The sequence below is a fragment of the Nansenia antarctica genome, assembly GCF_963989245.1.
Source record: "Nansenia antarctica genome assembly, chromosome: 6".
In the NCBI taxonomy this organism is placed as follows: domain Eukaryota; kingdom Metazoa; phylum Chordata; class Actinopteri; order Argentiniformes; family Microstomatidae; genus Nansenia; species Nansenia antarctica.
In genome coordinates this window covers 43361473-43388085 of record NC_137676.1, presented here as the reverse complement: position 1 = coordinate 43388085, position 26613 = coordinate 43361473, and the positions used below count along the sequence as shown (strand labels likewise).

General features: G+C 43.3%; 1 protein-coding gene across 1 annotated transcript; it reads right to left on the bottom strand.

Moving 5' to 3' along the window:
- Positions 1–63: 63 nt before the first annotated feature.
- Positions 64–24699, bottom strand: LOC308159987 (ral GTPase-activating protein subunit beta-like). Its single transcript, XM_080533826.1, has 30 exons — positions 24647–24699; positions 23687–23903; positions 22934–23136; positions 22549–22715; positions 22155–22341; positions 20937–21068; positions 18955–19133; positions 16979–17130; positions 16406–16631; positions 14600–14801; positions 14177–14344; positions 13876–13987; positions 12721–12868; positions 12408–12472; positions 12123–12261; positions 9657–9778; positions 9349–9531; positions 8972–9120; positions 8506–8697; positions 8037–8133; positions 7397–7549; positions 6462–6671; positions 6030–6188; positions 5421–5589; positions 4967–5089; positions 4548–4684; positions 4061–4169; positions 3761–3839; positions 2151–2299; positions 64–1877 (listed from the first exon to the last, which is right to left on the bottom strand). Exons 2-30 carry the CDS (start codon positions 23861–23863, stop codon positions 1684–1686), a joined length of 4482 nt encoding a protein of 1493 aa, XP_080389952.1. The 5' UTR covers positions 23864–23903; positions 24647–24699; the 3' UTR covers positions 64–1683.
- Positions 24700–26613: the final 1914 nt, after the last annotated feature.

Genomic DNA, 26613 nt, shown 5'->3' with positions numbered 1-26613 from the left:
GAACACATTGTGCGTAGACGATGTCATTATAAGTAATTTTACTTTATTCCTCAATGACACCCTGTAAACAAAGGTCGGGGATCAATAGGAAGAAATTAAAATGTTATACAATTACATAGATTTCTCGTCCCCCCGCCCCCTAGTTGAATTAACGTTACATTCAATATACAATGTGATCCTCAAAAAATGTGCATACATGATAAAACAAACATTTTTTTGCGTTTTCAAAGGAATGCCAAGTTGATATACCTTCCACTGTATATGTACATATAATCATCCCAATCTGTATTTCACAAGTTAAAATTACCCAACAAATTAGTTTGGTAGCGCAATTTAGAATAAGATGAATGATTGTATGTGATTGCTTTGATTCCTTTCATGGATTCTTTTTTCCGTCACATAGAATTATAGGCCTGTGTAAAAATCACAAACTCATAAAATTATCAACATGTGAGACATGATCAGTTAGATAATAAAATAAAAATAAAAAACATTGAATAAACCTTATAATTCCAATTTCATAAGGTAGAACGATAGGGGTTTTACAAACTTCAGACTGCAAAAAAAGACAAAATGTAAGATAATAAACGAAATATAAAAATCTAATGTGCTCAGTCAGTGCATTAAGACTTCCCATAAGAAAAGTAAAGGAATAAATGAGGTTGTCCTCGTTAAACATTGCGATAAATAAATTCACATTTTTAAAGGCAGACAGTAAAGGGTTCGACTTCAGGACTGAAGTACGGTAAGTAAACAAAATCAAGTAAACAGATTGCAATCAACAAAGTAAACAAAATAGACTCATGATTGTTAACATATAACTAGCAAACTAATTCAGTTATTTAAGGTGACCATGAAAATCTGACAGATCATCATTTTGTTTCCCAATCAATCATATGTAACTGCTTCACCTGCTTCACCTGCATTTCACCTGCAACCTTGCCATCAAGTGAAACAAGGGGCATATGACTTGGAACCAAAGATTATCTAAAAGGTTTAAGATGGTCTCATTCATTCAAGTGACCAACAACATCTTTTTCATCACCACAGAAGGTATATTTGTGATATAGATGGATGATGGAATAGTCATGAGTCAAGGTTATGACATTTCACTAAATCCAGTATAGACATCACTGTCGTGTGGGATTAAGTGACTTGCAGATGTCGGGAACAGAAACACCTCAGGTGTAAAATTCACATCTCAACACACCAACAGTGCAATATGACCTAAAAGTCAAAATGGTGAATAGCTGGATAAGACTGGTCTACTTCATTGTAAAACAATATCTGTCAGCCTACATAACTTCTTAAAAAACACTCTAAAATTGAGGATTTCAAGACCAACATACTCTCTTCTTTACAATTATTTAAAAGGCTAACATGTAGACTATTATATTGCAATTAAAGAAAAGCAGAAACTGTTGCCACAAAGCATGGACTTACATAAGGATGTATAGTAACTGATAATGTTAACCACCCAAAGCTTAATTGAGTGGGCCACCCAAAGACTTAGGCTCAGATGTGCGTACAAATCCTTCGCACCTTTGTACCTTTTTTTGACACTTCGCTCTTGAAGTAAATGGCAGACACAAGAGTTGATATAAATAACAAAATAGTACAGTATAAATATAGAGAATCTGGGTCTGTGTGTGAGTGTGTCAGTGTTCTTACAGGAGGGTGGGGTCAAAGGTGAGGCCTCCCCTTCCCCACCTCTTGGAAGAGAGAGGTGTAGAACTCCGGCTCCAGCTGCTTGTTGCGGTAGCGGTGTACAATCTCTGCAATCTTCTGCTTCCTGCGGACGTGGGGCGGGTTGTAAGAGTCACTCTCCAGCCTCTTCCGCCGGCATGCGTTGATGACTGTCTGTCGGACCAGGAACCCTGGGAGAACAACCACCAAAAAAACATTGGATGATTGAAGAAAGAAAATACCCAGTTGAGTGAATGAGTAAAAGCACGTGATTTGTAAAAGCACAGCAACAGTCCAGCCCAAATTAAATATTATGGTTGAAATTCCATTTGATAAAATAATTAACTTTAGATAACCTCAAGGAAATAACATAATGCTATCTCCATGCAAATGGATGAAACATTTTGCAAACTGGCCTAAACGGAAATAGACAAGTGGGAGGAAAAGTGTGAGAGATAGATCACCTAGTGCTCTCCGGCTGACCACCATCCCGTCCACCAAGGGGATGACCATGCTGAACTTGCCCATGGCTCCGTGGAGTCTGACCCGGAACAGGCCCGTCCTCAGTGGGTGGATGAAGATCAGTGGGACATCCTTCTCCAACAACCCTGACCTGGGGAGGGTAAGAGAAAGAGGGATATGGAAAAAACAGTGTGTCAAGGGCTTCTTTCAGCCTTGGAGAAAACATTGGGTGACTGACAATAGAGACCTTGTTTGTTTGTTTTTGGTCAGGTAAATGTTGTTGCAAAATTGGTTAATTAATTGTGAACAATATGTATGTATTGTGATAATACAGTGCCCTCCATAAGTATTGTAAAGAGGAAGCATTTCGTCTTCTTGTAGCTCTATCCTCCAAAAGTTTGGATTTAATTTCTTCTTTTTTTTTTAAACTACAGAGTATGATGTTAAAATCAGCTTTAATTCAATGTTTTTCAGATTGGTTTCACCATTTAGAATCGCAACCTTTTCTATACATTTTATACTATTTCTATTATTGGAAAATTGGCTTTGACAGGATTTTGATTAGTCAGGGGTGTTCTGTCACACCCTTTGTACAGGCATAAGAGAGCTGTCAATGTCTAGTATTGATTCTAGGCTTTGCATTTGCCTAGAATTGACATCAATGAAAGTCAAGGAAGCCATTATGAGTCAAAATCTATCAGAAACATTAAGACTGCACTCACAAATGGGCCAGTAGGCCAAGGAAGACTTCTACAGTGGATGACGGAAGAATGTACACCATGAATAAGAATGAACCCAAAACAACTATCCTCTAACCACCTCATCTGTGAAACAGCAGCAGAATGTATTCTGAAGTGTACAGAAACAAGTGTACGAGTACAAGCAAATTCCTCCTAATTCAATGTAAGACAATGATCCCAAACTTACTGCCATAACAACTTAAGAGTTTTTCAGTGCCAAAAGGTTCTTGACTGGCCAAGTCAATCTTCAGATTTAAATCTAATTGAACATGCATTTCATTTCCTGATTTTAAGCAAAAAGACCTAAAAACAAACAACTGAAGATGGTTTCAAGAAAGGGAATGATTAAGGATCATTCCAGATCTCAAGGTCTTCAGTCAGTTGTAACTCACCGATGCAGATGGTGTTAGCTCACTGAGCTAAAAAAAAAAAAGACCAAAAAAACATAAAGACCTCAGAACAAACAAGAACTCAAGATGGCTTCAGTACAGGCCTGGCAGAGCATCACCAGAGAATATACCGAGCATCTGGTGGGGTCAATGCATCACAGACCTCAGGCAGTTATGCATGCAAAGGATTGTCGACCAAATACTGTCGACCAAATACTAAACATGAGCACTTTATAGGGAGAGTTTGTTTGAAAAACATACTTTCTAAATGGTGAATCCAATCTGAAAAAAACTGTTTGGAGTATAGAGTTGAGTAGGTATGTCAGTATGTCAGTAAAATAAACATGTTCACAAGCATCCTGTTGGTATTGTTTGAATGTCTGTGCCTCTTATTCCTCTTAGAATGACTGACACACTCTTCAGTGTTTAAAGCATGGCCTTAAAACTGGGTGTTAGGATGTGGCTAGGCGTGGGCGTCTTTACCTGCAGGAAGTGCTGTTGTTGAGGCTTGCCTCCAAACCTGTGCTGGTTTCCGCCAAGAGATCAGAGAGAGGGAAGTTGTCTAGAAAAAAAAAACAATAACATTTTAGCGCCCGTATTCAATAGTTTCTCAATTTGGAGGTTACAATTCTTGTAAGCCATAACATGACTGACTGTTGTACTGAACAGTGCAATTTTACTGATCACGGTCTTCTACCACACAAGGACATAAATGATGCAGAATTTAGAGCTGTGACATCCAGTGAAACTGTAAGAGGATGCAAGAGGTTTTTGGTTGTTTACCGATGTCATCATAGCGCTCCACCCAAACCACCAGCACCTTAGTCTCAGGCCCTAGCGGGGGAGCAGCCTTTCCTGTGGAGCCTCTATTTGTCTTCACCGTAGGACTTAGCTGGAGGGACAACAGACCACACATGTAGGCAGGTAGAGTTGTAAGAAATATCAAATCATTTAACTGCACAGTACATTACATTTACATTTTTGGCATTTAGCAGACACCTTTATCCAAAGCGACTTACAACAAATACACAAGTACATTAAAAGCCGTGTAATATCTCCAAACAAATAAATACCCGTCCAGAAGTAGATCTACTGTTTTGAAGATTAAAGTTTAAAACAAATTTGATTAACTTGACCATAATATTTCCACAATTCCATACCTGTAAAACAGAATTCTGAGCTTGAGCTGATACAAAAACTCAAGATTTGTAATGTATGTGTTATTATCATCATGCCAAACGTTTTCTAAATGTAAAACGTTTAAAGTTACCCTTTTGGCTGACTCTAGGCTGTCTGAGTGGTTTGGGAAAAGGTCCAGTGTGAGGTTGGGCTGTTTCAGTACACTAGGCGGGAGTTCGGAGTGTGTGTCAGCCTCCACTGTCGAGTCGCTGTGCACTGAGGAGTCCTCTGCAAACAAATCATACATACCAAAATCAGGGTCATTAAGTGATTGTCGCATTGTTGCATGTTCTAATGATACGTTTTTTAGAGTCATTGTGCTGTAATGTCACATTTTAGCACTTCATAAATAAATATTATGCATATTCCTGTTGTGAAATATCACACAAGATGTATTACTATCACTGTAATGCATGAACACATGGATGTCAATGCCACAGAGTGAGAAACACTATAGAGTTGGTGAATCCATGGCAATTCATTTGATTATAGTGATAACGAAATACTGACCCGAGGAGTCTGTCAGCGAGGGGATGACAAAGGCGATCTCAGTCAGGGCATCTGCATAGTAAAGCACCTTCTTCTCCCCATTGAACACAGAACCACCCGTGTCCTCTGGTGTAGCTGCCTCCTCTATGGAACCAAAAACATATGAACCATTCAACATTCACCGTGACTGAGATCCAAAGACAGGTGTTAGGGTTAGGGTTAGGTGTATTTACACCTCGGTTTGAGGACAGTGAGCTAACACCATCTGCATCAGTGAGTGAGTTACAACTGACTGAAGGCCTTGAGATCTGTTCCTTAACCATTCCCTTTCTTGAGACCAAAATAAACTATTTTGTCTTCCATTTAACACCCCGGCTTCAACACACAACCCTTGAACACTTTCTTCAACGGTCGATGGGTTACACTTGACAACCTAGGTTCAATTCTCTGGTCGTTTCCTCAGCAGGTGGCTCACCTGTTTGCTGTGCGTCGTTGTTGTCAGTGCAAGAGTTAAGGGACCAGCTGGTATCCAGGTGTCCGGTCCAGCCAGGGTGGTGGCCCACGTCCACAGGCCAGCCCAGGGACAGCAGGAACTCCAGGAAGTGGGGCTGGACACTGGACGATGACTCCACATTCTTTAGAATCTTCAATTAAAATCAATACACTTTATTGATCACTGAGGGGCCATTTAAACTGGCAGGCATAGTATGCAGCAGCTAGAATGGTATATACAGCCGACGATGCTCAAAAATGCTTCAATAGAACATGCAGATCTTACAGTACCCATGTAAAAATACAGATGCATAGAAAAGGGTAAGACCCCATTTGACCTGGAGCAGGGATGAATGAGCAGGGTCAATGCTGGTGTGGGCAGGCTTTTGTTCCAGCCATGCACAACCAACACACCTGATTCAAATATTTGAAAGAATGGTGGTATTCAGTTTAGATCTGGGTTAGCTTAATCAAAAGTGTCAGAGCTGGGCTGAAACCAAAGTCTACTCCAAAACCGGAGATACCCCTCCCAAATAGAGGAGATGGACTCAGACTCAGTATGAACCAAAAAAAAGCAATTGTGAGTTCTCACCTCGTGGCTGCTTTTCTGCCCTGCCCTTACATAGAACACAAAGACAGTGTCAAAGGGTCGGCACGGCAACAGGTCTAGGTAGGCAATGTCATCAAAGAAACCCGGCAAAGAGGACTCCAGTGCGATGAGGTGAGGGGGTAGGCGACTGTTGCCTGGTTCCTGAGAGGTAGAGAATTCAGGTAAGAGTCAGTCCAAACAAAAGCTGGCCGAATGACATTGTCAACCAGCAAAGGATTGCGAATTCCATTATACTCTAAATTTCTTTTGGGATATCATTACAATAGGTAATGCAAGATAGCAGCTACTTGGCCAAAGGCAAGGTAGGGAAACCACAACATTGTGTCTCTGTACTGTTAGACCACAAGAACTGTATATAGAAATATATAGTATACTACATTGGCCAACTATTGACTTAAGACTACAGCATCCAACCTTTAGTGCCTCTAAAGACAGAAAGCCGAAGTGAGAGAGGAAGAGGCGGGCTGTCTGGAACTCCTGGGAGGGTGGAGGGGGTTTGCAGTCGGTGAGGGGATCTGGGAAGGGCTTTGACCTCCAGAGGTCATCGCTTTGTTTCTCAAGAGTACTCTCGTAATCAATCTGCTTGGTCATCAAGCTGCGCAGCCTATCATGCTGCAGCTCCAGCTGAGAGGAGGAGGAAGTACAAGAAGAGGGGTGTGATGCATAGTACAGAATGTGCGCGCACACACACACACACACACACACACACACACACACACACACACACACACACACACACACACACACACACACACACTTTAGGTTAATACCATTGTCCCACAACCTCCAAACCTCACCACACACACTTAAGGTTAATACCATTATCCCACAACCTCCAAACCTCACCACACACACTCCTCTAGCACAACTTAACCTCTGCTACTTGGAACAGACAATTGTTACTTCAATCAAAACCCGTGTTTTAGTGTGATCAGGTTAACCTTTGACCCCTCTCTGTGTCTCCTGAAGGAAGGGATAACTCACGTGCGGGTGGTTATACTTTGGGACGCATGTAACTCTGGATTCTCCCTGCCAGTTCATAAATATTGATTCCAAACTTAATTCCATATCAGTGACAATTAACCACAACAATTTACGATTATTTATATATATCTACTTTTTCTGTATTCTGTCTTAATTTTGGCCCTGTTAGAACATTCAGAAAATGCATCCTTCCTACCTTCCTTGAAGAAATCACTGATCTGACAAGACTTGAGTGGTAAAAGCAATGCAGCAAGTGGCTCGCTTAGACCTATCCAATCACGTTAGATCAATAACTACCATCAAGTGAGGAAGGAAGGATGTATTCTAAAACATAGAATATGGCCATTATGTCTCCCCTCTCTCACCTCCTTGTTGACGATATCATCCAGGTCGGGGATGCTGACGTCAGCTTTGACTAGGGGGATCTTGTCCACCTCCTCTGGGAAGGGCCTCTGTTTAACGTTGTAGCGAATCCCCACGTCTTCCTTGGGCACTGGGCGCGCCTCAGGGACAAACACCTGCTGTAGGAGAGAAGAACAAAATATGGGGTTTAGTACAATTCAGGAAGGATAAGGGGAAATACATTTCCTTAAAATGTGGTAACATAGAGTGAGGTGTTCACTCATCGTCCTAAATATTTTTTTCCTAGACTTCTCTTAATGTTTTTAGAGCAATAACTTAATGAACGAAAACAGGACGCATTCCAACATAGGTTGAACAGAAAGTGAGCCAGTGCTCGGCGTTTCGGCTAGTTGCCTTTTCAAGAGCACTTATAAATAAGACATTATATTCGTAATGCTAATTGATAATTACAGCTGTTATAAACCTTTATAATATACAATTCTATACCTCTTGAAGTATGCAGTATTGAGCAGCAAAAAGTATATGCATAACAAAGACCTCTGGGAACAGTTTTAATTGGTTGGCTAAATGTATACATAACATGGGAAGTTATATGATGTGACTGGTATAGCATTGGTAGTGTGGTGGGTAAACTCTCCTCACCCTCTGGTTGGCACGCGCCCCCCTTGGCTGGTGGAAAAGCTGCATGGTCCAGGCGTGTCTCCCTGCCATCCCCCGAATCAACACTGTTACTGAGGGGCTGGGGTCTGCAGAGACAGGAGCACAAGGAGTCACACCAGAGAATCCTATCACAGTGGGAGTCAATGGTTGGCCACTATTCTCGGATGAGTTTCCCGAAAGTTTCGCAGCACAAAGACAAGTGAAGGTGGAAAACATCAATTCTGACGCTATTTTGGTCATTCCTTTAGGACCAATTGAAACGTCAGGTTTACTCTGTCTGATCCTATTACACTCTTGTTGCTCTTAATATGCTCTTGAGCTGTTTTTTTACTCTTCGTATTTGTATTGCACAGGGCACTGAACTTGACCGTGTCTGCATAAAATATGCAATATATAAATAAAGTTTATCACCATCATCATTTGGACTGAAACAGTGGCATATTGGCTCCACTCACTCTGTTCGTTGCCCAGCGGTTGCTCCAGCATGGCCAAGATGACTGAGTTGTCCAGGACAAAGTATCGGAAGTTGCTGGGTCCTGTGGCACTAAGCCGGGCGTAGCGGATCAGGGTGTCCTCGTTCAGCAGGCTGCAGGTGGAGGCTGGACCACTGGGGGACGGGAAGGCCCCGAGGACCTGCATGATACTGGGGGAGGTGGCAAAGAAGTCATGTCTTTTTTCCTGTAAAAACTGCACTATATTGTACCAGTGTACCAAATGTGTTATATGAATAAAGTTTGATTTGAAGTCAGTGTTTTACAGTAGCCACAGGACACATTTGGAGACAACGCCAATGAGGACTTAATGTACATAGCAAAACATTGCTATTAGAAAACATCAGGCTTATTCTTTAAACTCTTTTTACATGCCAGGAATCCTGGTTACGTGGTTTGGTTGAATATCAATATCTGTAGTCTCACCAGGAAAGTGTGGCCTCGGCGGCATCCTTCACCCTCATGGAGGCGGGGTTGGGCTCCTTGTTGTCCTTGTGCCTCACTTCCTGTTCCTGTTTGGACTTGCTGCCGGAGATGCCCAGCTCCACGATCTCCAGCACATCCACCAGACAGTCCTGACAGAAAGACACCCGACATGGTCAACAACTAGGGCCATTTCAACTAGGGCCATTTCAACTAGGGCCATTTCGGCCCACGTGGACTGACTAAGAAGAAGTCAGAGTCCTAGTTATGGGATGGCTAGATATATTTAGCACTGTCATTTCTGGTCTTGCATAACAACATGAAACATAAATGCAAGTCATAAATGCAACCACCAATAAGGATCCAGTCTGATCAGTTACCTTTTCATCTAACATGTCTGGGTGTTCCGTCAGCCACACACACAAGCACTGGAAGGCAGCCACGATCATGGAGTGGAGGTCTCTGGAGTGTAGGGGGGCCGGGCGACTGCACTGGTACACAATGTAATCACACACGGAGCTGACCGCACGCTTACGATCCGACGAGTCCACACAAGCCTTCACCTGGGGGTCAGGAATCAGAAACACACAAGCTTAGCACGCATTTCAGGAGACTGTGGGAGAAGTTAAGACCGGACCTGGTTAGGTTAGGGGCTAGGCTGTGTTGAGTTGAGGTAGGTGATGTTTACCTTGGCCAGGCCAGCCAGCAGCTCCAGGGCGGCCAGTGAGATGCTCATGTCTGCCCTCCACTGGGATTTGAGCCTCTGGGTGACCAGGTGGATGCTGCGCACCAGGAGGCCCGCCGCCGTATCTGGAAGAGCTATAGGATATAACACCCCAGAAAAACCAACCACCGCAGAGAAAAGCAGGACAGGAACAACAGGGCTGCCAGTTAGCACTCAACCCTATGGGGCTAATTGTTAGCCGCTAATCGTTAGCCGCTAACCATTAGCCGCTAATGCTATGGTAATTTAGAGGGAAACGTATGTGTTCATGCGTTATAGAAAGGCTTATAGGTTTCTTTTTTTTTTTTTTTACATTTGTTTTTCAGATTTTATCCCTTTTTCACCCAATTTGGTAGCCAATTTAACCCAACTTAGCATCCAATTATCCCCTGCCTATTGCATAGGATCCGCCGCACGACCCCGTGGCCGGCAGTCCCAGAGGAGGGCGCCAGGCAGACTAGGCTGACTGGCTCCTCGAGCCCAGTACCGTTATTCCGGCACCCAGGGGGCGGTGTTGCGCGACGGATCCTAGTCCAGAAATACTCCTATACCCCCCTCGGAAGCGGCCGGCCAATATGCCGCTTCCCGTGTGCCTCGGCCATATCTGGATCTGGCGAGCCGGGATACGAACCCCGGCCCCGGTGGGCAGCATGCACTAGCGGCCAGTGCGTAGACCGCTACACCACCGCGGGGCGGCTTATAGGTTTCTACTTGGCGCACGTATGAAGCAAGTATGAAGCAAGTATGAAGTCCATGGGTGAATCTCAGCACTCTTAAGTGGCTACCTCCCCTTTTCTTTATTCACACTGGTCTAGAAGAATCCGACAGGTGAAAGTCTCCAAGTAGACCGCTGAACTATTGCTTTCACCTATCCGTTTCCTCCCATAATCAGTACAGATTAAGGACAGAGGACAAGAAGAAGAGGCTACATTAAACTGAGACGCACCTCCTCATTCAATTTAACCTAATCATTGAACTAAAAAGATTGTATTTCCTAATTACATACATCAATTAGTGAGTAAGGAAGGGAGGATGAATTTCAAACAGGGCCAGGACCCTGATCATGTTGGTAGAGCAGGCTTTCATACCACAGCACACAGGTGTAAAAAATACAATGTGAAAGGACCATTAGATCCAGTATGAAGTAGAGGGAAGAGTTAAGCTTTCCAGAGGAGAACAGAGGAATTCACACTTTATAGAGAATGAAATGGCTGCACTTTCTTCCATATTGAGTTTTGGAGTTCAGAGATTATTAGCCGCATTAGAAAAACTTGTATGCCATTGTTAAGAGAAGTTTACTGTATGTTGATAGTTCTTTTGGTTCATTGGGTCTAAATACTAAAGAAAGTTTAAGCAAGTGTCTTCTCCAGTCTAAGAAGTACAGCATCACTGCAAACAAGAGTGTTTGGGTCACATACAGATACGTTTTACCCATCGCTTTTTAACTCTGTATACCACTTTAACCACGTTGGCTACAAAAGAACAATGTTAATTGAATCAGTTTCATTTCAGGAACATTTCACCAGGTAGCAATGGATCAGAGCAAAAACATTAAACATGATCAAAGTCAGTGTGAAATGGTTAAAATACAATGGCTAATTAATGGTATTGATATTGCTACCTAGCATTTAGTAGCAGTAGTTTAAGTCAGTTCACAATTGGTGAGAATAATAAAGCTAATCATGTTAGCTATTTGCTAATAATTACACTGAACAAAAATAGAAACGCAACAGTTTTCTAAGACTTTAAAGCAGAGCTTTAAGCTCTGGTGCACATTCCTGCAGTCAGAATGCCAATGGACCTATCGCTAAGCCACGCCCCCTTTGAAAAATCAGACAAACAAACAATGCTTCACTGACAGTGACTGACCGACCGACAGTGACTGAATGACATTCAATGACTTACAATGGCGGGAGTTGGCACATTTCTGATTTACCACAGCAAGTAATAGACATGTTTTTTAAAGATAACAAGAATATTTAGTCTAGAAGCTTTTCACCATCAGATATTAGCGTGTTGTTTTCTGCCTGTAGTGACTTTTGCTGTGATATGATTGGACAATTTCTATTTTGGGGCGTGGCTTTGTGCTGTGATAAAACTGCACATTTTAGAGTGGCCTTTTATTGTGACTAGCCAAAGGCACATCTGTGCAATAATCATGCTGTCTAATCAGCGTCTTGATATGCCACACCTGTCAGGTGGATGGATTATCTTGTCAAAGGAGAAGTGCTCACTAACACAGATTTCAACAAATTTGAGACCAACATTTTAGAGAAATAGGCCTTTTGTGTACATAGAAAAAGTCTTAGATCTTTGATTTCAACTTGATTTCAAAAACAAAAGTGTTGCATTTATATTTTTGTTCAGTGTATTTACAGCATGTATCATGCTTAATAGTTATCATATTATAATAGTATAGTAAGTCCTCACCGTAGTCTCGAAGCAGTGCCTGAGCTGGGCGCTCAGTGTCTGGGCTGGTTGCCTCAGTGCTGCCCCCGCTGGTGAGGCTGATGCCACTGCTGGTGCGGCTATGGGTCCTGAGTCCTGTGTGGCTCCCATCAACACTGCCCTGATACATCACAATCACAGGGTAAAAGGGACAGTGGGTTTGAACAAGAGACTTCACAGTATATTAAATTCAATTCCATTAATCTTTACTGATATCAGGTTATGAAGAAGGATAAACGGTGGCAGTTTTTGATCGAAAAGCCTTACTGTTTCATTTTGTGCACCGATGGACTCCAACAGTGCCGAGTCTTGGACAATATTGAGCATCGCACCTGAGAGAATAAAAATGATAGATCTAATACAATGAAGGGGAAGACAGAGACCAAGCATAAAGGAGTGAAAGCGTGTGTGTATGTGTGTGTGTGTGTGTGTGTGTACGTGTTTGTGTACGTGTTTGTGTAGAACTGGCTGAGAGAGACTGCATTCGGGAAAACTACAGAAAGGAGAATAAAATGAGACAGAGACAGAGTGAGACAGGTAGAGAGAAGGAGCAGAAGAGGGTAGTAAGTGAGCGACAGACCTAGGATGAGCTGGGTGTTGTTGGGGTCCGTCTCTGTCTGCAGGGCCCCAATGAGGACGTTGACCAGACGTAGTCTTAGGGACAGGAATGACACAGGCTGGTCAAGGGGACATCCGTCATCCTCACTGAACTTCCCCTCCAAAAGAACCTGCAGACAACAACAACAACGCCAGTCAAATAAGTTACTGTAGGGCAGGGCTGAGGGCCAGGCTGAGGTTTGTGAATAACATCTGGGGCCAGACATTTAGTACAATGATATCGAAGAAATATAAGTAGGCTAGTAACATTTGAAAGTATTGCATGGATGTACAGATATTATCAAATAACCATCAAATATTATGCTTTTTCCATGTTTGTGGGTAATTCTTACCGGCAAAACTGATTATAAAGCAAAAATAGTATTTATGAAGTGCTGAACAATGTTTTTGTATAAAATGATATCTGCACAATTCCATTTGCATCACAGTAGCACCTTTGTCTGTAACAAAATAACAAATACCATCTTTGTTACCAGCATTGATGATTAAAGCAAAATAGCACTTATGAAATGCTGAACATTAGGCTATTTGTATAAAATAACTTCACAATTAAACAAAACACATTTGCATCACAGTACGGTACTATTGTCTTTAATATAATAAAACTACAAATGGTCTTTGTTACCAGCAAAACTGATTAATAAAGCAAAATAGTATTTGTTCTGAAAAATGATTTTGTATAAAATTATAACTGCACAGTTAATCACAGTACTTTGCTTTTAACAAAACAACAAATAAGGTCAATATAGTCAATGCAATGCTAGCTACTTTTGGAACGGTAGATTCATTTACGTGGTTTATATGGTGGCCTGGCTTTTATTAATTCTCTGATAAAAGCGTGAGAGTGGAGCGCTGTAGCGCCTCCTGTGTTTCAATGTTGTATTGTCTCTGACTTAAATTTAAAACACCAGCGCACGGGCCACATTCAAATGTTTGTCCGAATTTATTGGAGGGCCGGGTTAAAAGTTGTTGTGGGCCTTGTAATTGACATGTGAGCTGTAGGGTATCACTACATGACATCAAATAGATGTATTTACTAAATGACATACTATACTCTCCCAACATTGCCAAACCACCCATGGCTGGGTATTTAAAGAAAAGTTGGACCAGTTTCTACCTCAGATTTGACGTTGCCAAAGTGGTGTGGTAGAGGCATCATGGCCAGTAGGATGTTGATGGAAGCTCTCCTCAGGTCTGTGGGGTTGTACAGTTTGAACTTGGACAGTTCCCTGGAGAAAGGGCAGTGGGGACAATGATAGCCAGGGTTGGTTTAACATCAGAGTCTTAATTAACAGCACAGGCATCACATGACTTAAAGCCCTGGACAACCTCCACTGCATAGTGGTTTCAGCACACTGTCGTAATCCTTGTCATGTTTTAGCCGGTTAAACAGCTTTGTGTGTTGTCATCTGGGTTACCTGTCAGGGAGAATGGTCTCCAGAGCTGCTATGAAGTAGGGGACCAAGACATTGATGCCTTTCAGGTCTGAGCAGAACAGAGAGGACGAGTTGAGGATGATGCTCGCCAGAACAGGCCTACAGATGAAGTCTGAGATCTGCAGACCCTGGATCAGAACCATGTAGAACCTGCATAGATTTACAAACTTCTTCAGACACAATGGAAACCGTACAGATATATCATCTTCAGTATGTCCAATTAAACAGTTCAAGTGGACCAACTGGGGACCTTCGAGAGAAAACCACTTTGGTGGATCAGCTGGAAAAGGTCTAAATCAGACAGGCTAACATAGCTAAACCTAAGCTTAACTGCACCCCATGTACGCTACTGCTATTGCCAACCATAGTCGTTAGCATGCTAAAAGGAGCAACTACAATTTTTACCTAGACAGGTAAACAGCAAGGATGTCCTCTCCGGTTTTCTTGCTGCAGAAGATGCGGCAGAGGGTCCCACAGGCCTCGGCACGGCCCGCCTCATAGCTCTCAGGAAATTCACTGGCGTCAAACATGGAGTTGGACACCATGGAGTCGGTGGACATCTGGGAGCCTTTCCTCCTCAGTTCCAGGCCCACCTGGGTGGCTATGGCTGTGGAGGATGGGAAGAGAGACAGTGAAAGGAGCCCAAAAGGGACAAAGCGGCTGTCCTTACACATGCATGCTAAAATACAGAGAAACACTTACCCTATACAAATAAAGAGAAAGTTACACACAAAAAAGGACAACATAATGTAAATGTAAACAACAGACAGACAGACAAAGAAACATATAAACTGAGTCACAAACAGTACACATACAAACAGTACACAAAGAGACAGACAAATCTCACACCGAGGATGAAGACAAACATAAATACAGACCTAAATCACTTCAAAACACACACTCACATACATACATACAGTACATACATAAGCAGCAAAAAGGGACTTCTGACACAAAGAGTTTGTCAAAAAAAATGTTAGCCTATCCTTTTTCATGAATGAGTGTAACTGAGATTTTAAACTTCAAAAGTGAACATCAGTTGCAAGACATCAATGCAAAATCCCTGTGTCAGCTTCCTTGTTCTTGCATTGCAATGACATCACTGTCACTCAAGGTACAGACATTCACTTCATGCATTGAGGCACCAAACCAAAATCAACAAAAGTCAAGTAAAGTACACAAGGGGAAATCAGAAGACAACTATGCTGAATTCAAGGCAAACAACAGGGGTTAGTGGCAAAAAAATAAATGATTAAATAAAAAAAAATCATTGGAATGTGTGGTGGTGGCGTAGTCACAAACTGGCAACGCTATGTCGGGAAAGTGGCGAGTCTGTGCTCCCATTCCATCTCCGCTTGGAGAACATTGAGAGAACGTTGGAGAACGTTAGAATGATGGGGGGAAAACAACGATGGCAATGATGATGGAAAAAGAAAACCAAAAGCGGGATTCAAGAACTGACTGAGAGAAAAGCTGCTGTTCCTACTTACAAGATTTATAAGAAAGAAGAATTTGGATAAAAGAGGCTGCAAGATAACAGAAATAGTGGAGACAAATCAAAGCATATCAATATTTGGTCAATTCATAAATGCATGAATTGTGTTTTTCTCCTCAATGGATGACCTTTGACCCTGAAACTTTTGAACATCAAACATGGCAGACAGAGAGTCAGCATGCAGGACAGAACACCAAAACCAAACATGAAGAGAAGAAATAGTGCTCCATATCCATGGTGCTAAATACCACATGTGCTGAAGATAATAGTGCTGTCAGTAATATGGCACAAGACTACTCAAGGAAAGAGAGATGGAACTATACAAAATGGCAATGCTGACTAACATTTGGTGCAATCTCTTGTGACTACCGCAATAAACTCGTTCTTCAGCTGAATGTCAATAAAAGTTGTATATTCGTTAGCGTTCTGTGCAACCACTATTCTCTCCACAGCAATGCTAGAGCAAAGTACAAACTAGTTGCAGAGGTCAGAGAAATTACCCTCGCTCACCTCCATCCAACAACACACATTCACCCACATGATCAAAACATACCTATACAACCCATAACCCAACACAAACACACACACACACACACACACACACACACACACACACACACACACAAACAACCCTTCTACCAACCAACACACAGAAATGGCCTAGTATGTGATGATGTTAGGATCTTGGGCCAGTCTTGGGGCACTCAAGTCCTTACCGGTCATGCTGGGGTCTCGGCTGAGGCCGCTGTGGAGCTTACAGTACACCAGGGCAGCATCAAATAGCCACTGGCCAAACAGGTTGAGGATGCTGTTGACCTTAGGCCTGGCAGGGGCGGGCAGGGGCCGCGTCTCCCAGCTGCTCTGGTTGGGGCTGGAGAGCAGGGTGGGGGAGGACGAGGGCTGCTGCTGCTGCTGGGACACTTTGGCCTGTTGGCCACTTGCCTGTTGAGAGCAGCCAATCATCAACATGCAGATATCTAACCAGGAATTTAGAATCAATGTTGTTTATAAGCAAGGGTCGGGATTGAGCCATTAATCGGATTACGGGTTGCAAAAGACTAGTGAAAAAGAGAGCCTACACTTGTGGAATGTGGAACACCATGAGAGAAAGGGGAAAAACTAAATTACATAGATGAAAGGTATGCTAAAAAACAATGTTTAGAGTGAGCTATCATGCAGTATATTACTTTCCTCTATTGAAAACAATTAACCCTGGCATATCATGTGGCCATTTCTAAAAGCAAACGTGTCATCATTAGCTTAGAATAGGGGATTCTGAAAGGACTTACGTTTGAGATTTTGCTGGTGGTTTTGGTGACCACGGTGTGTCGCTGCTTGCGGCTGTGTGGGGGTGTGGTATTGTTGGCAGAGGAGGGCGGGGACATGCTCAGTCTGTTGACTGGGGTGGGAGGGGCACTGTCAGCCCTTGGCCGGGACATGCCTGTAGAAAAGGAGAGGACTGGTCAGAAAACTAAGCTACTCACCCACACTAGTCAAAATAACCAATGATGGCAATGAGTTTTTAAGTATTGATGCATTCTAGGAAACTCTGAGCTTCCCAGTTGGTGACGTTGGTGAAGTCACAAATACAACATGAGCCAATGAATCAAGTGTTTCTGTGGTCGGAATAACTCTTCAACCAACATAATTGCAGCTAGCTAGCTCACGTCAATTTCTTATGTTCACAACATGGACACCGTAGGAAAGTTTTTTCTTTTTGTGCTCCGTATTGCATCCGTATTGCATCGGGGGAACAATTTTCCCAACCATGTTAAAACTACAGAAGTTATGAACACCGTTGATAGTTTTGGTTAAGTATTTTGGCAGCCATTTGCATACGGAGAAGGTGAAGAAACATCGCAACTCGTAAACTCATCCTTCTACCACAAGTTTTCCATGTGGAGCTCTGAGGCTCGTTCAAGTGCTTATTTCCGAGTGGGAAACTCGTATTTACTACATTCTGATATTACTAGAATGCACCATTATATTCTCACTTGGAAAGAAAAGGCTGATTCGCCAGTATCTTAAATATATTCCTTCTACTTCAAGAAATGTTTTATTCAAATACAATGTGAAAGAGCACAATGGCTGGTGATTTTTGCTCACACCTATCCATTAAGAGAATTGAGTCTTATCAAAGCCTTCCCTTCACCCAACAGTACAGGACACCAGTAATGCATGACTCATCCATTTAATCACACATTAACTTTTCATGATAGTTACAAAGGAAGTTAAAAATAAAATAAAAACACAGGAAGCTTGCAAACAACTCCCTCTATCTCCATAGCCTATGGTTAAGGTTATTGCAGCATGTTAGGCAGGTAACCACTTGTCACTGTGATTTTTTCTTCTTCTCTTTTCTGAAGCAGCAAAACCTGCAACAGCTCTGTGGTTGAAGACTCTAAATAAATTGTAATGTTCACATGGAGCAAAATTCTAAGGATTTACACATACTGTATATGTAACCCTTTTATAACCAGATACATCTTCCCCTATTCAACTAGACATTTCAAGACAAATAAAGAGTTAGAGGAAACTTGTTTCTCAATGGAAAACTTACTTATTAGGCTTATACTTTTGAACTGTTAAAAAGCTAACATTTGTGTTTAAAGTACTATGCTATATAGACCACCACCATGTAACTGTTTGAATTTGTTACATAGATAGAATCACTGAGAGATACAACTTGTGCTTGAACAACATGAGGAGTCATGGACAAACGCTAGAAGTTGACCAATCAAATCCAAGTATCAATGTTTGGAAAAAGAAATCTGGCATCAGCTGCCAACGGCATCCAGTCCAAAACAGCACAATTCAAATCTCTCAGGTCTTTCACCGCCACCATAAACAGAAATTGTCCATTTCATTGAGAAGGCAAGCCCCTCTATCCCCGTTTATCATTGACATGTCAGTTGGAGATTATTACACTGTACCATGAGAGAACAGCCTCTCCCACACTGCCATCTTTTCAACAGAGAGACCTAGGAAGAGGAGAATGCTACTGATATGTTTCTATTTGAATATTTAATAGAAATCTACTGGTAGGAATCCTCCAATCTAGTTAGCTTTAATCTAACCATCTGTTTTCATATCTGTTCAGATGATGGGAGAAAAGGCAAGGCAAGGAAGCGCTTCTAGAAGTCTAGAGTTATCAGTTTTCGAAGGACAAGAGATTCTTTCCATTACAGACAATTGAGAAGGACCCTGTACTGCACTATGCCTGACTCATGAGTCCTACATGACTATATCCACAGAGCTCTCTTACCCAGGAAAGCATCCACCAGGCAGCTGACACCACTCATGGCCCTGAAGAAGATCTGGGGCAGCTGCTTGAGGCAGGGGTGCAGCACCACCTCATGGGGGATACCGCTGGAGTTGAGGAACTGCTCCTGGAACTTGGGCGTGGTGCTCACCGCCGTCGGGTTGCTCAGGTCCACTGGGTTGCTATGAAAACCAAAAAGGGGAGGGGGAGGTCAATCATAAAGGAAGACACTAATACAGCAGGAGGCAGTTGGAACAGGGTTGCCAAGATAACAGGTGAATCCTTTTGTGTTCTAGTCCCCCTATGACTTCTTCTGGGGTTTATTAGAGAGGATGAAAGGTGTCCAAACGCTAGGCTAAGATAAAAATACTGTATATTCCGTCACATAGCTTAAAGAATCTCATCAGCTCTAGACTTATAGCAACTTTCCTATCTGCTATATTGCACCTAACTGAATAGAGCCAGGGGCTTTCACTGGTCAGTGGTCATGAGGGAGAGGAGAGAGGGAAAGGAGGCCAAGTAAGGCTGAAGAGGAGGCCGTGTAAGGCTCACCATTTACATGCTCCCCCTCGGCCAGATCCTCCGCCATCACAGCCTCAACTTCCACTGCTATGCTGACGATACCCAAATCTATCTCAGCTCCACCCCATCCTCTCCGCTCCCCCCCCAGTCCCTTATCAACTGCCTGCATGGAATAAAAACCTGGATGACATCTAACCTTCTCAAACTCAACAGTAAGAAAACAGAGTTCATGGTTGTGGCACCCAAGGCGCTGCTCCGGAAAGGTTGGCGGCTTCACCCTGAGGTCGACGGCTGCTCCATCTCCCCATCCTCCGAAGTCCGAAACCTGGGCGTCATCCTGGACTCCACCCTCTCCTTCCAGTCCCACATAAAATCTGTCACCAAATCCGCCTTTTTTCACCTCAGAAACATCGCCAGATTACGACCTTCCCTCACTGACTCCGTGGCCGAAACCCTCATTCACGCCTTCGTCACCTCCCGTCTGGACTATTGTAATGGAGTCCTGTTCGGGGTTCCCAGCAAAGCCCTGGACAGGCTTCAGTATGAGTAGAACTCAGCGGCCAGGGTCCTCACCCACGCCAAGCCCTGGCAGCACATCACCCCCACCCTCATTCACCTCCACTGGCTTCCGGTCAAGTCCCGCATCACGTACAAAATCCTCCTCCTCACCTACAAATCCCTCCACGCCTGCACCCCCCAGCACCTAACTGACCTCCTCTCCTAACATACCCCATCCCGGAACCTGAGGTCCGCTGACATGGGCCTGCTGTCCACCCCCCGCACCAACCTACGGACCTTTGGGGACAGAGCCTTCAGTGTGGCTGCACCTACCCTCTGGAACTCTCTCCCCATAGTGATCCGCAACGCCCCCACCCTGGACTCCTTCAAATCAGCCCATCTGTTCACCAAGGCCTTTGGCCCCTAGTCACGGTTTCTGTTTTGTTTTCTGTTTTGTCTATCTGACCATTAGAATTTTAAAGTGTTCTTGGGTTTTATGAAAGGCGCTATACAAATCCAAGTTATTATTATTATTGAAGAGGAGGCCACGTAAGGCTGAAGAGGAGGCCACGTAAGGCTGAAGAGGAGGCCATGTAAGGCTGAAGAGGAGGCCATGTAAGGCTGAAGAGGAGGCTATGTAAGGCTGAAGAGGAGGCTATGTAAGGCTGAAGAGGAGGCCATGTAAGGCTGAAGAGGAGGCTATGTAAGGCTGAAGAGGAGGCCATGTAAGGCTGAAGAGGAGGCTATGTAAGGCTGAAGAGGAGGCCATGTATTACATGTAAGGCTGAAGAGGAGGCCATGTAAGGCTGAAGAGGAGGCTATGTAAGGCTGAAGAGGAGGCTATGTAAGGCTGAAGAGGAGGCTATGTAAGGCTGAAGAGGAGGCCATGTAAGGCTGAAGAGGAGGCCATGTAAGGCTGAAAAGGAGGCTATGTATAGGGAGACAACAGCATTGTTACTGTGTACCTGAGCATGTGGAGGAAGCGGAACCAGGTCTGCGCCACACACTCGTTGTCCATCTCCACAGGGATCCGATTAGCATCCTCATCAGGGACTTTAAAGGGGGGAAATGAAGGGCCGTGGGTGTGGCGCAACAGTCTGGATTGAAAAACACACACACACACACACACAAAACACACAACCACAAGTGTTATCTATGCACATCTCTTACAGTGCATACTCTATATCCTAGGAAATGCTTTCAAACTTATCCCAACCACCTGTGCATCAACAGGAGAGCTTCAGAACTTTAACTTGTGAGGCAAGTAAGTTAGTGAGACAGCGCAAGGTTCAACATGTTATTAGCTTTCCACTGACGCAGTATGCATTTTCAACAGGACACCTTACAATGCCACCCAGAATTCAAATAGTCAATTTGACTGGATAGGCAAATCAGGTGGCCTGCAGTCTAGGTAGTAGTACCTGCTATATAGCAACATCATTGTCCTGCAGGGTATATACAGGAATCTTGAGGTTAATTTCAATACCTTTCTAAGACTTTTTAAAGACCTTGTCAATATTTTTCCAGACCTCATAGCCACTTCGAGCTGTAACCGTTTACATCAGTGACACCTTTAACTTAACAGTTTTAGTTTGCAATAGACTAGACCACTGTCTATCATACAACAGAATTTCCGGTTCATCTTTGTTTTTTAATAAAACTAATAAATTCACGAACTTTTACTAAACGTTTTAAGGACTCAAACTCTTTGGACAGAGTTTAATTCAGAAAAATACCTACAAAATTCAAGACCTCATAAAATCGTGAAAATACTTTTTAATACTTATTAAGGGTCTTGATTTTCCCAAAATTGATTTATCAACTTTTAATACTTTTCAAGACACCGAGGACACCCTGTCCTGTGTGGTTCAGTTGGTAGAGCATGGTGCTAACAGGTCATGATTCCCACTGGGTCCATGTATGCCCTCAATGCACTGTTAGTAACTTGGATAAAAACCTCTGCTTAATGGCAAATACGTGAATATGTTCTGTTAACCCTGAAGCACCCTGACTTTTCAAAACCATATAATCCAAATGTACTGTTTTTGCAGTATAACATTCATGACATACCTCACAGCGGAAGTGTAACTAACAGCAAAAAACAGAGAGCCCTCATTTTCAGCGGTGCATAAAATGATATATGATATGCATCGCCTTAGGTCAGTCCAGACTGTGGTCATCACCTGGAGGTAAGGGCGGAGGCCACCCTGCTCCACTGCTCCACCACAGGCGGGTGGTGCCTCCAGTTGGCCAGCATCTCCCGTGCCGTCTTCCAGTAGGGCGGCGTGGGGAAGCAGCGGGCGCACGCCAGAAGCCACACCTCAAACAGCACCGCCATCAGCTTCTCTGCCAACTTCTCCGCCACTCCAACTGGGCACAGAGTCAAAGTTCAACAGCAACTCTGTGTGACCCTAGCAGCTCACACCCATTGTACATCACATCCTTAGCAATGAGCCATAGGCAAAACAAGTTGGTGCCCATAGGGGCTGAGATAGTAATCTTAAATCAGGTATGAAGAGTAGAACATGACCAGATGTTTTTACAAAGACCCAGGAAGTGGAGGGGGCCGTGGCTAACCTCCAATGATGGGTGGGGCCAGCAGGGTGTCGTTGATCCTGAGCAGGAAGAGCAGCAGCACCTCCCAGGTTTCCCTCACCATGGAGACAGACTCCCGTGCCAACTTCTGGACTGCTGTTAGGACTTGCTGACACAGCCTTATGTGGCTCAGACTATACTGCTCAGGCCTTAGAGGGGGAGGGAGGGATAAGTAAAAGTGAGAAAGAGTATCAGGCAGCATTGCTTCACATGAATGAATGAATGAATGGTCTTTATTGTCATTGCTATAGTACAGGTACCAAACAACGAAATTTGGGAGGGGTGGCTCCCCTGGTGCTAGGAAAGAAAAAAAACTGGATACAGAAAGTAGTGGGGATGTTGTCAGTTCTGCCCGTGCTCACAGTACCTGGGTAGGAAGACATTGTAGAGATGTTTGAGGATGGTCTGGACGTACAGATTCGGCTCCTTTACCACAGGCTGGGGGATGGAGTCCCTGGGTGTCACCAAGGCCATCATCCAGTCTGTGTACACGTCTACACACAGCTTCACTGTGTCCCCCTCAAGTGGAAGAGTTAGGCCGTAGCACAGCACCTCCATGGTCCACTTCACCTGGAAATAGCAGGGATGATAGGAAAGGAAGATGAAGGGAAATTATATATGACAAGCTAATTTACTCTATACACATATGTTCTGTGTCCTTGTTGTGGGCCTAATGCTAACCTCTGCAGTGTTTCCCCTAGGTTTGCTGCCTTAGGGGGGTGGCATGGACCGTGGAATGGACCCCCCCCCCCCGGGGGTAAGACCCTGCGACATACCAGCGTCATGTCCAGGGGGTGTACTAACTTGTACATTAAGCCGCCTCACGCTACGGAAACAGGAGATAGGCTCCTTCCCTATGGGCCATTAGGCTCGAGAACCATCGGTTCTCAAGGCTACTTACTTATGTGGTCTTGACTACCTGTCCATTTTCTCACCTGGTTCTTGCTGTCTCTCTCTCTGGTGTGCCGACACCATCCTGCTCTCTCTCCTTCTCTCCCTCCCTATCCTCCTCTCTCCCTATTTTGCTGTCAACCAAAAGGCAAACATAACAACCAGAGTATTTATAATCTAATAAGAGGTATACATTGATCCATATCAAGAAACGCAACAGACTCCTCACCTCTTTGTCAGTCTTGAGGATGTTCTCAGTGGCCACGGGGCTGACAGCCGTGCCCAGGGGCTTGACCACGGCATTCGCCACCTCCAAGCCCACACCTCCCGGGTACGTGTGCAGGACACTGAGGTGGCCCTGGTCACTCTGCACCACCAGGTGCAGCGAACGCCACTCGGAGTACATGGTGCTTCTGCTGCACTCTAGTCTTTCCACCAGCCTCCACCTGCACACAGGGTTCAACAATACAGAACGTTTACGAGCTCAAATTCTACAGCAGATTATCTTTTGTGACTGACAAGACGATTTGAAAGTACTGAACACGGATAAAGGATGTACAGAGGACAAGCAGAGAATTGTTAAAGTGATGAAAGCAAAGCGAATAGTGTCCACCCATCATTACTAGTTTCTGTAAGTCATGGAGACTAGCTGGCCATTTGCTACTGACAACTAGCTAGTCAACTATACGAGGTAGCTATGCTTGTGGCCAGCTACATAAGGCTTATACAAGATGACAATCAAACAGTAGACCCTGCTAGCTAGATACTACTATGGCTAATAATGTCCTGGACAGTTTTACCTATGTGGCTAAAAGTGATGGATTACTAGCTGGCTAGCACAACAACCAGGAAACATCAAGTTACAGCTAGTGCTCTCTCTGTTCCTGCCATCACAGCTAGCCAGATATCGGCTAATGTTACAGCTAGCTAGCACTCGTCTGCTGGTTCACAAGTCAAGAGTGAACATTGCATAACTAGCTATCTAGCAAACGAACATTGATGTTTCGAAACGAAAATAGCGCAGACATTGACATTAAATTCGACTTGAAAATGTGGCTATACTAAGCAACCAAACCATGTAACGTTAGTGAGCGAAGTTAGCCGGAATCACTAGCTGGCTAGCTAGCGTTAGCTTTCTGCTGTCAGTCTGTGTTGACAAGCTAGCTGACCGCAATAAGATGGCATTTACCTGATCCGGAATAAATGGTTGGCATAACAAGATGACTCGTCCTCGCAACTTTGATTATCCACATGTATATATTAGCTATCATCCTCCATCACCACACTGTCTAGGCTGGGATGATGCTCTCCTATCGGACTCAAGTCATGCAAAGCCCTTTTTAGCTCAGCTGTCATTAGCAACGGGATAAGGAAGACATAGAGCAGCAGCAGCGCCCCCTGGTGTTTCAGATTGACCATACGTTTACACCTGCAGCAGCGCCCCCTGGTGTTTCAGATTGACCATACGTTTACACCTGCACCACCGTAGCAGCATCAGTGTGAACCTTCATCATTCATAAATAGGCCCCCTCTTCCTCTAGCCACAGCAGGTGAGAAAGAAGATACCCCTCTAACATTATTTTAGGGTTAGGGTTATATACTGTATATTTCACTTGATTCAATTTAAAACATAAAATGTATCAGATCAGTAGATACTTGCGCAAAACTATTTTATACAACTTCTATAAATGTGTTAGGAATGTCCTATTTTACGATGATGTGGCGATGATACGCCCATTTCGAGTGAGTCGCGTTTCCTTTGGATGATTAATCTGTTTCCGGCTTATCATGGCAGCGCCCCCCACACCTCTCAGGTAGGTAATTTCATTTTACAGTGAACTAAATGTATTAATGATTAAAATAACGTGAATCTGGATTTTGTTACATATACTAGACCCAAACGCTGTAACTTACACGTAACCATCTGGACCAGAGCTATGATTGAGCTAATATCAATCAGTCTACTGTGTCAGGGAACCTATAGTCTAGCAGGAAGGGCCCTCAGATTTTGAGATACCCCTACCCGAGGTAGAACAAATGACAACAATTATTTTTCTTATCTTTAGGGTCTCCCATTAATGAAATTGATTGTTGTCAAATTTTATTTTGGGGGAAAATATGTTTTTTGGGTTGTTCTTTAGAGCTACCCCAATCCCTGAAAAAGAGCCAAATTAGACCAGGCCGAATATGGGGAAGGTGACAAAAAAGCCAATAACTTGAGAATGATCACTCTTTTCCTCTTCAGATTTGCTGAGGTATGAACCAGGTGGTTGTCCTACATCACCAAATAGTCAGACAACTATTTACCTAAATAAATACTGAATTATAGTCCTGTAAACATAGCTTTAGTTTAGATGTTTAGAGGCTTGCAATTTAGAACTAATACACTTTATTTTATTGGGTTACTCTTATTCTGACTATTTGGTGATGTAGTTCAGCCACCTGGTATTTCCCTCTCCAAATATGATGACCATTAGAGTGAGCATTCTTAACTTATAGGCTATTATGCCACTTATCCCCCATTCGGAATTTGACTATCAGAGAAGAGGTAGGCCTATGTCTAAAGAAATCTCATTTGCAATAGAACTGTATGAGATATTTCCATACAACTACTGGTTAGTGTTCAATAGCACCCTAGACAATTCAGTAATGATATATTTTTCAGGGATTTCAGTTTTTCTGATAAATGAGAGAAAAGTGATGGAGTCCTATGTTCCTGTCACCAAAAAGTAACATTTCCGTCTAAACTAAAGCTAGGTTTACACTTTACAGGACTATAATTCAGTATTTATTTTGGTAAATAGTTGTCTGACTATTTGGTGATGTAGGACAACCACCTGGTTCATACCTCAGCAAATCTGAAGAGGAAAAGAGTGATCATTCTCAAGTTATGGGCTTTTTTGTCACCTTCCCCATATTCGGCCTGGTCTAATTTGGCTCTTTTTCAGGGATTGGGGTAGCTCTAAAGAACAACCCAAAAAACATATTTTCCCCACAATTTTTTTTTGGGACAACAATCAATTTCATTAATGGGAGACCCTAAAGATAAGAAAAATCATTGTTGTCATTTGTTCTACCTCGGGTATGGGGTATCTCGAAATCTGAGGGCCCTTCCTGCTAGACTAGAGGCTGTTAACAACTTTTGACTTCAGTTCA

Coding starts and splice junctions, on each gene's coding strand:
- LOC308159987 (XM_080533826.1), bottom strand. CDS start 23,863: ATGTACTCCGAGTGGCGTTCGCTGCACCTGGTGGTGCAGAGTGACCAG. Junction 23,137..23,686: donor TCCTCAAGACTGACAAAGAG/GTGAGGAGTCTG, acceptor TGCTATTTCCAG/GTGAAGTGGACCATGGAGGT. Junction 13,988..14,176: donor GAGACCATTCTCCCTGACAG/GTAACCCAGATG, acceptor CCCTTTCTCCAG/GGAACTGTCCAAGTTCAAAC.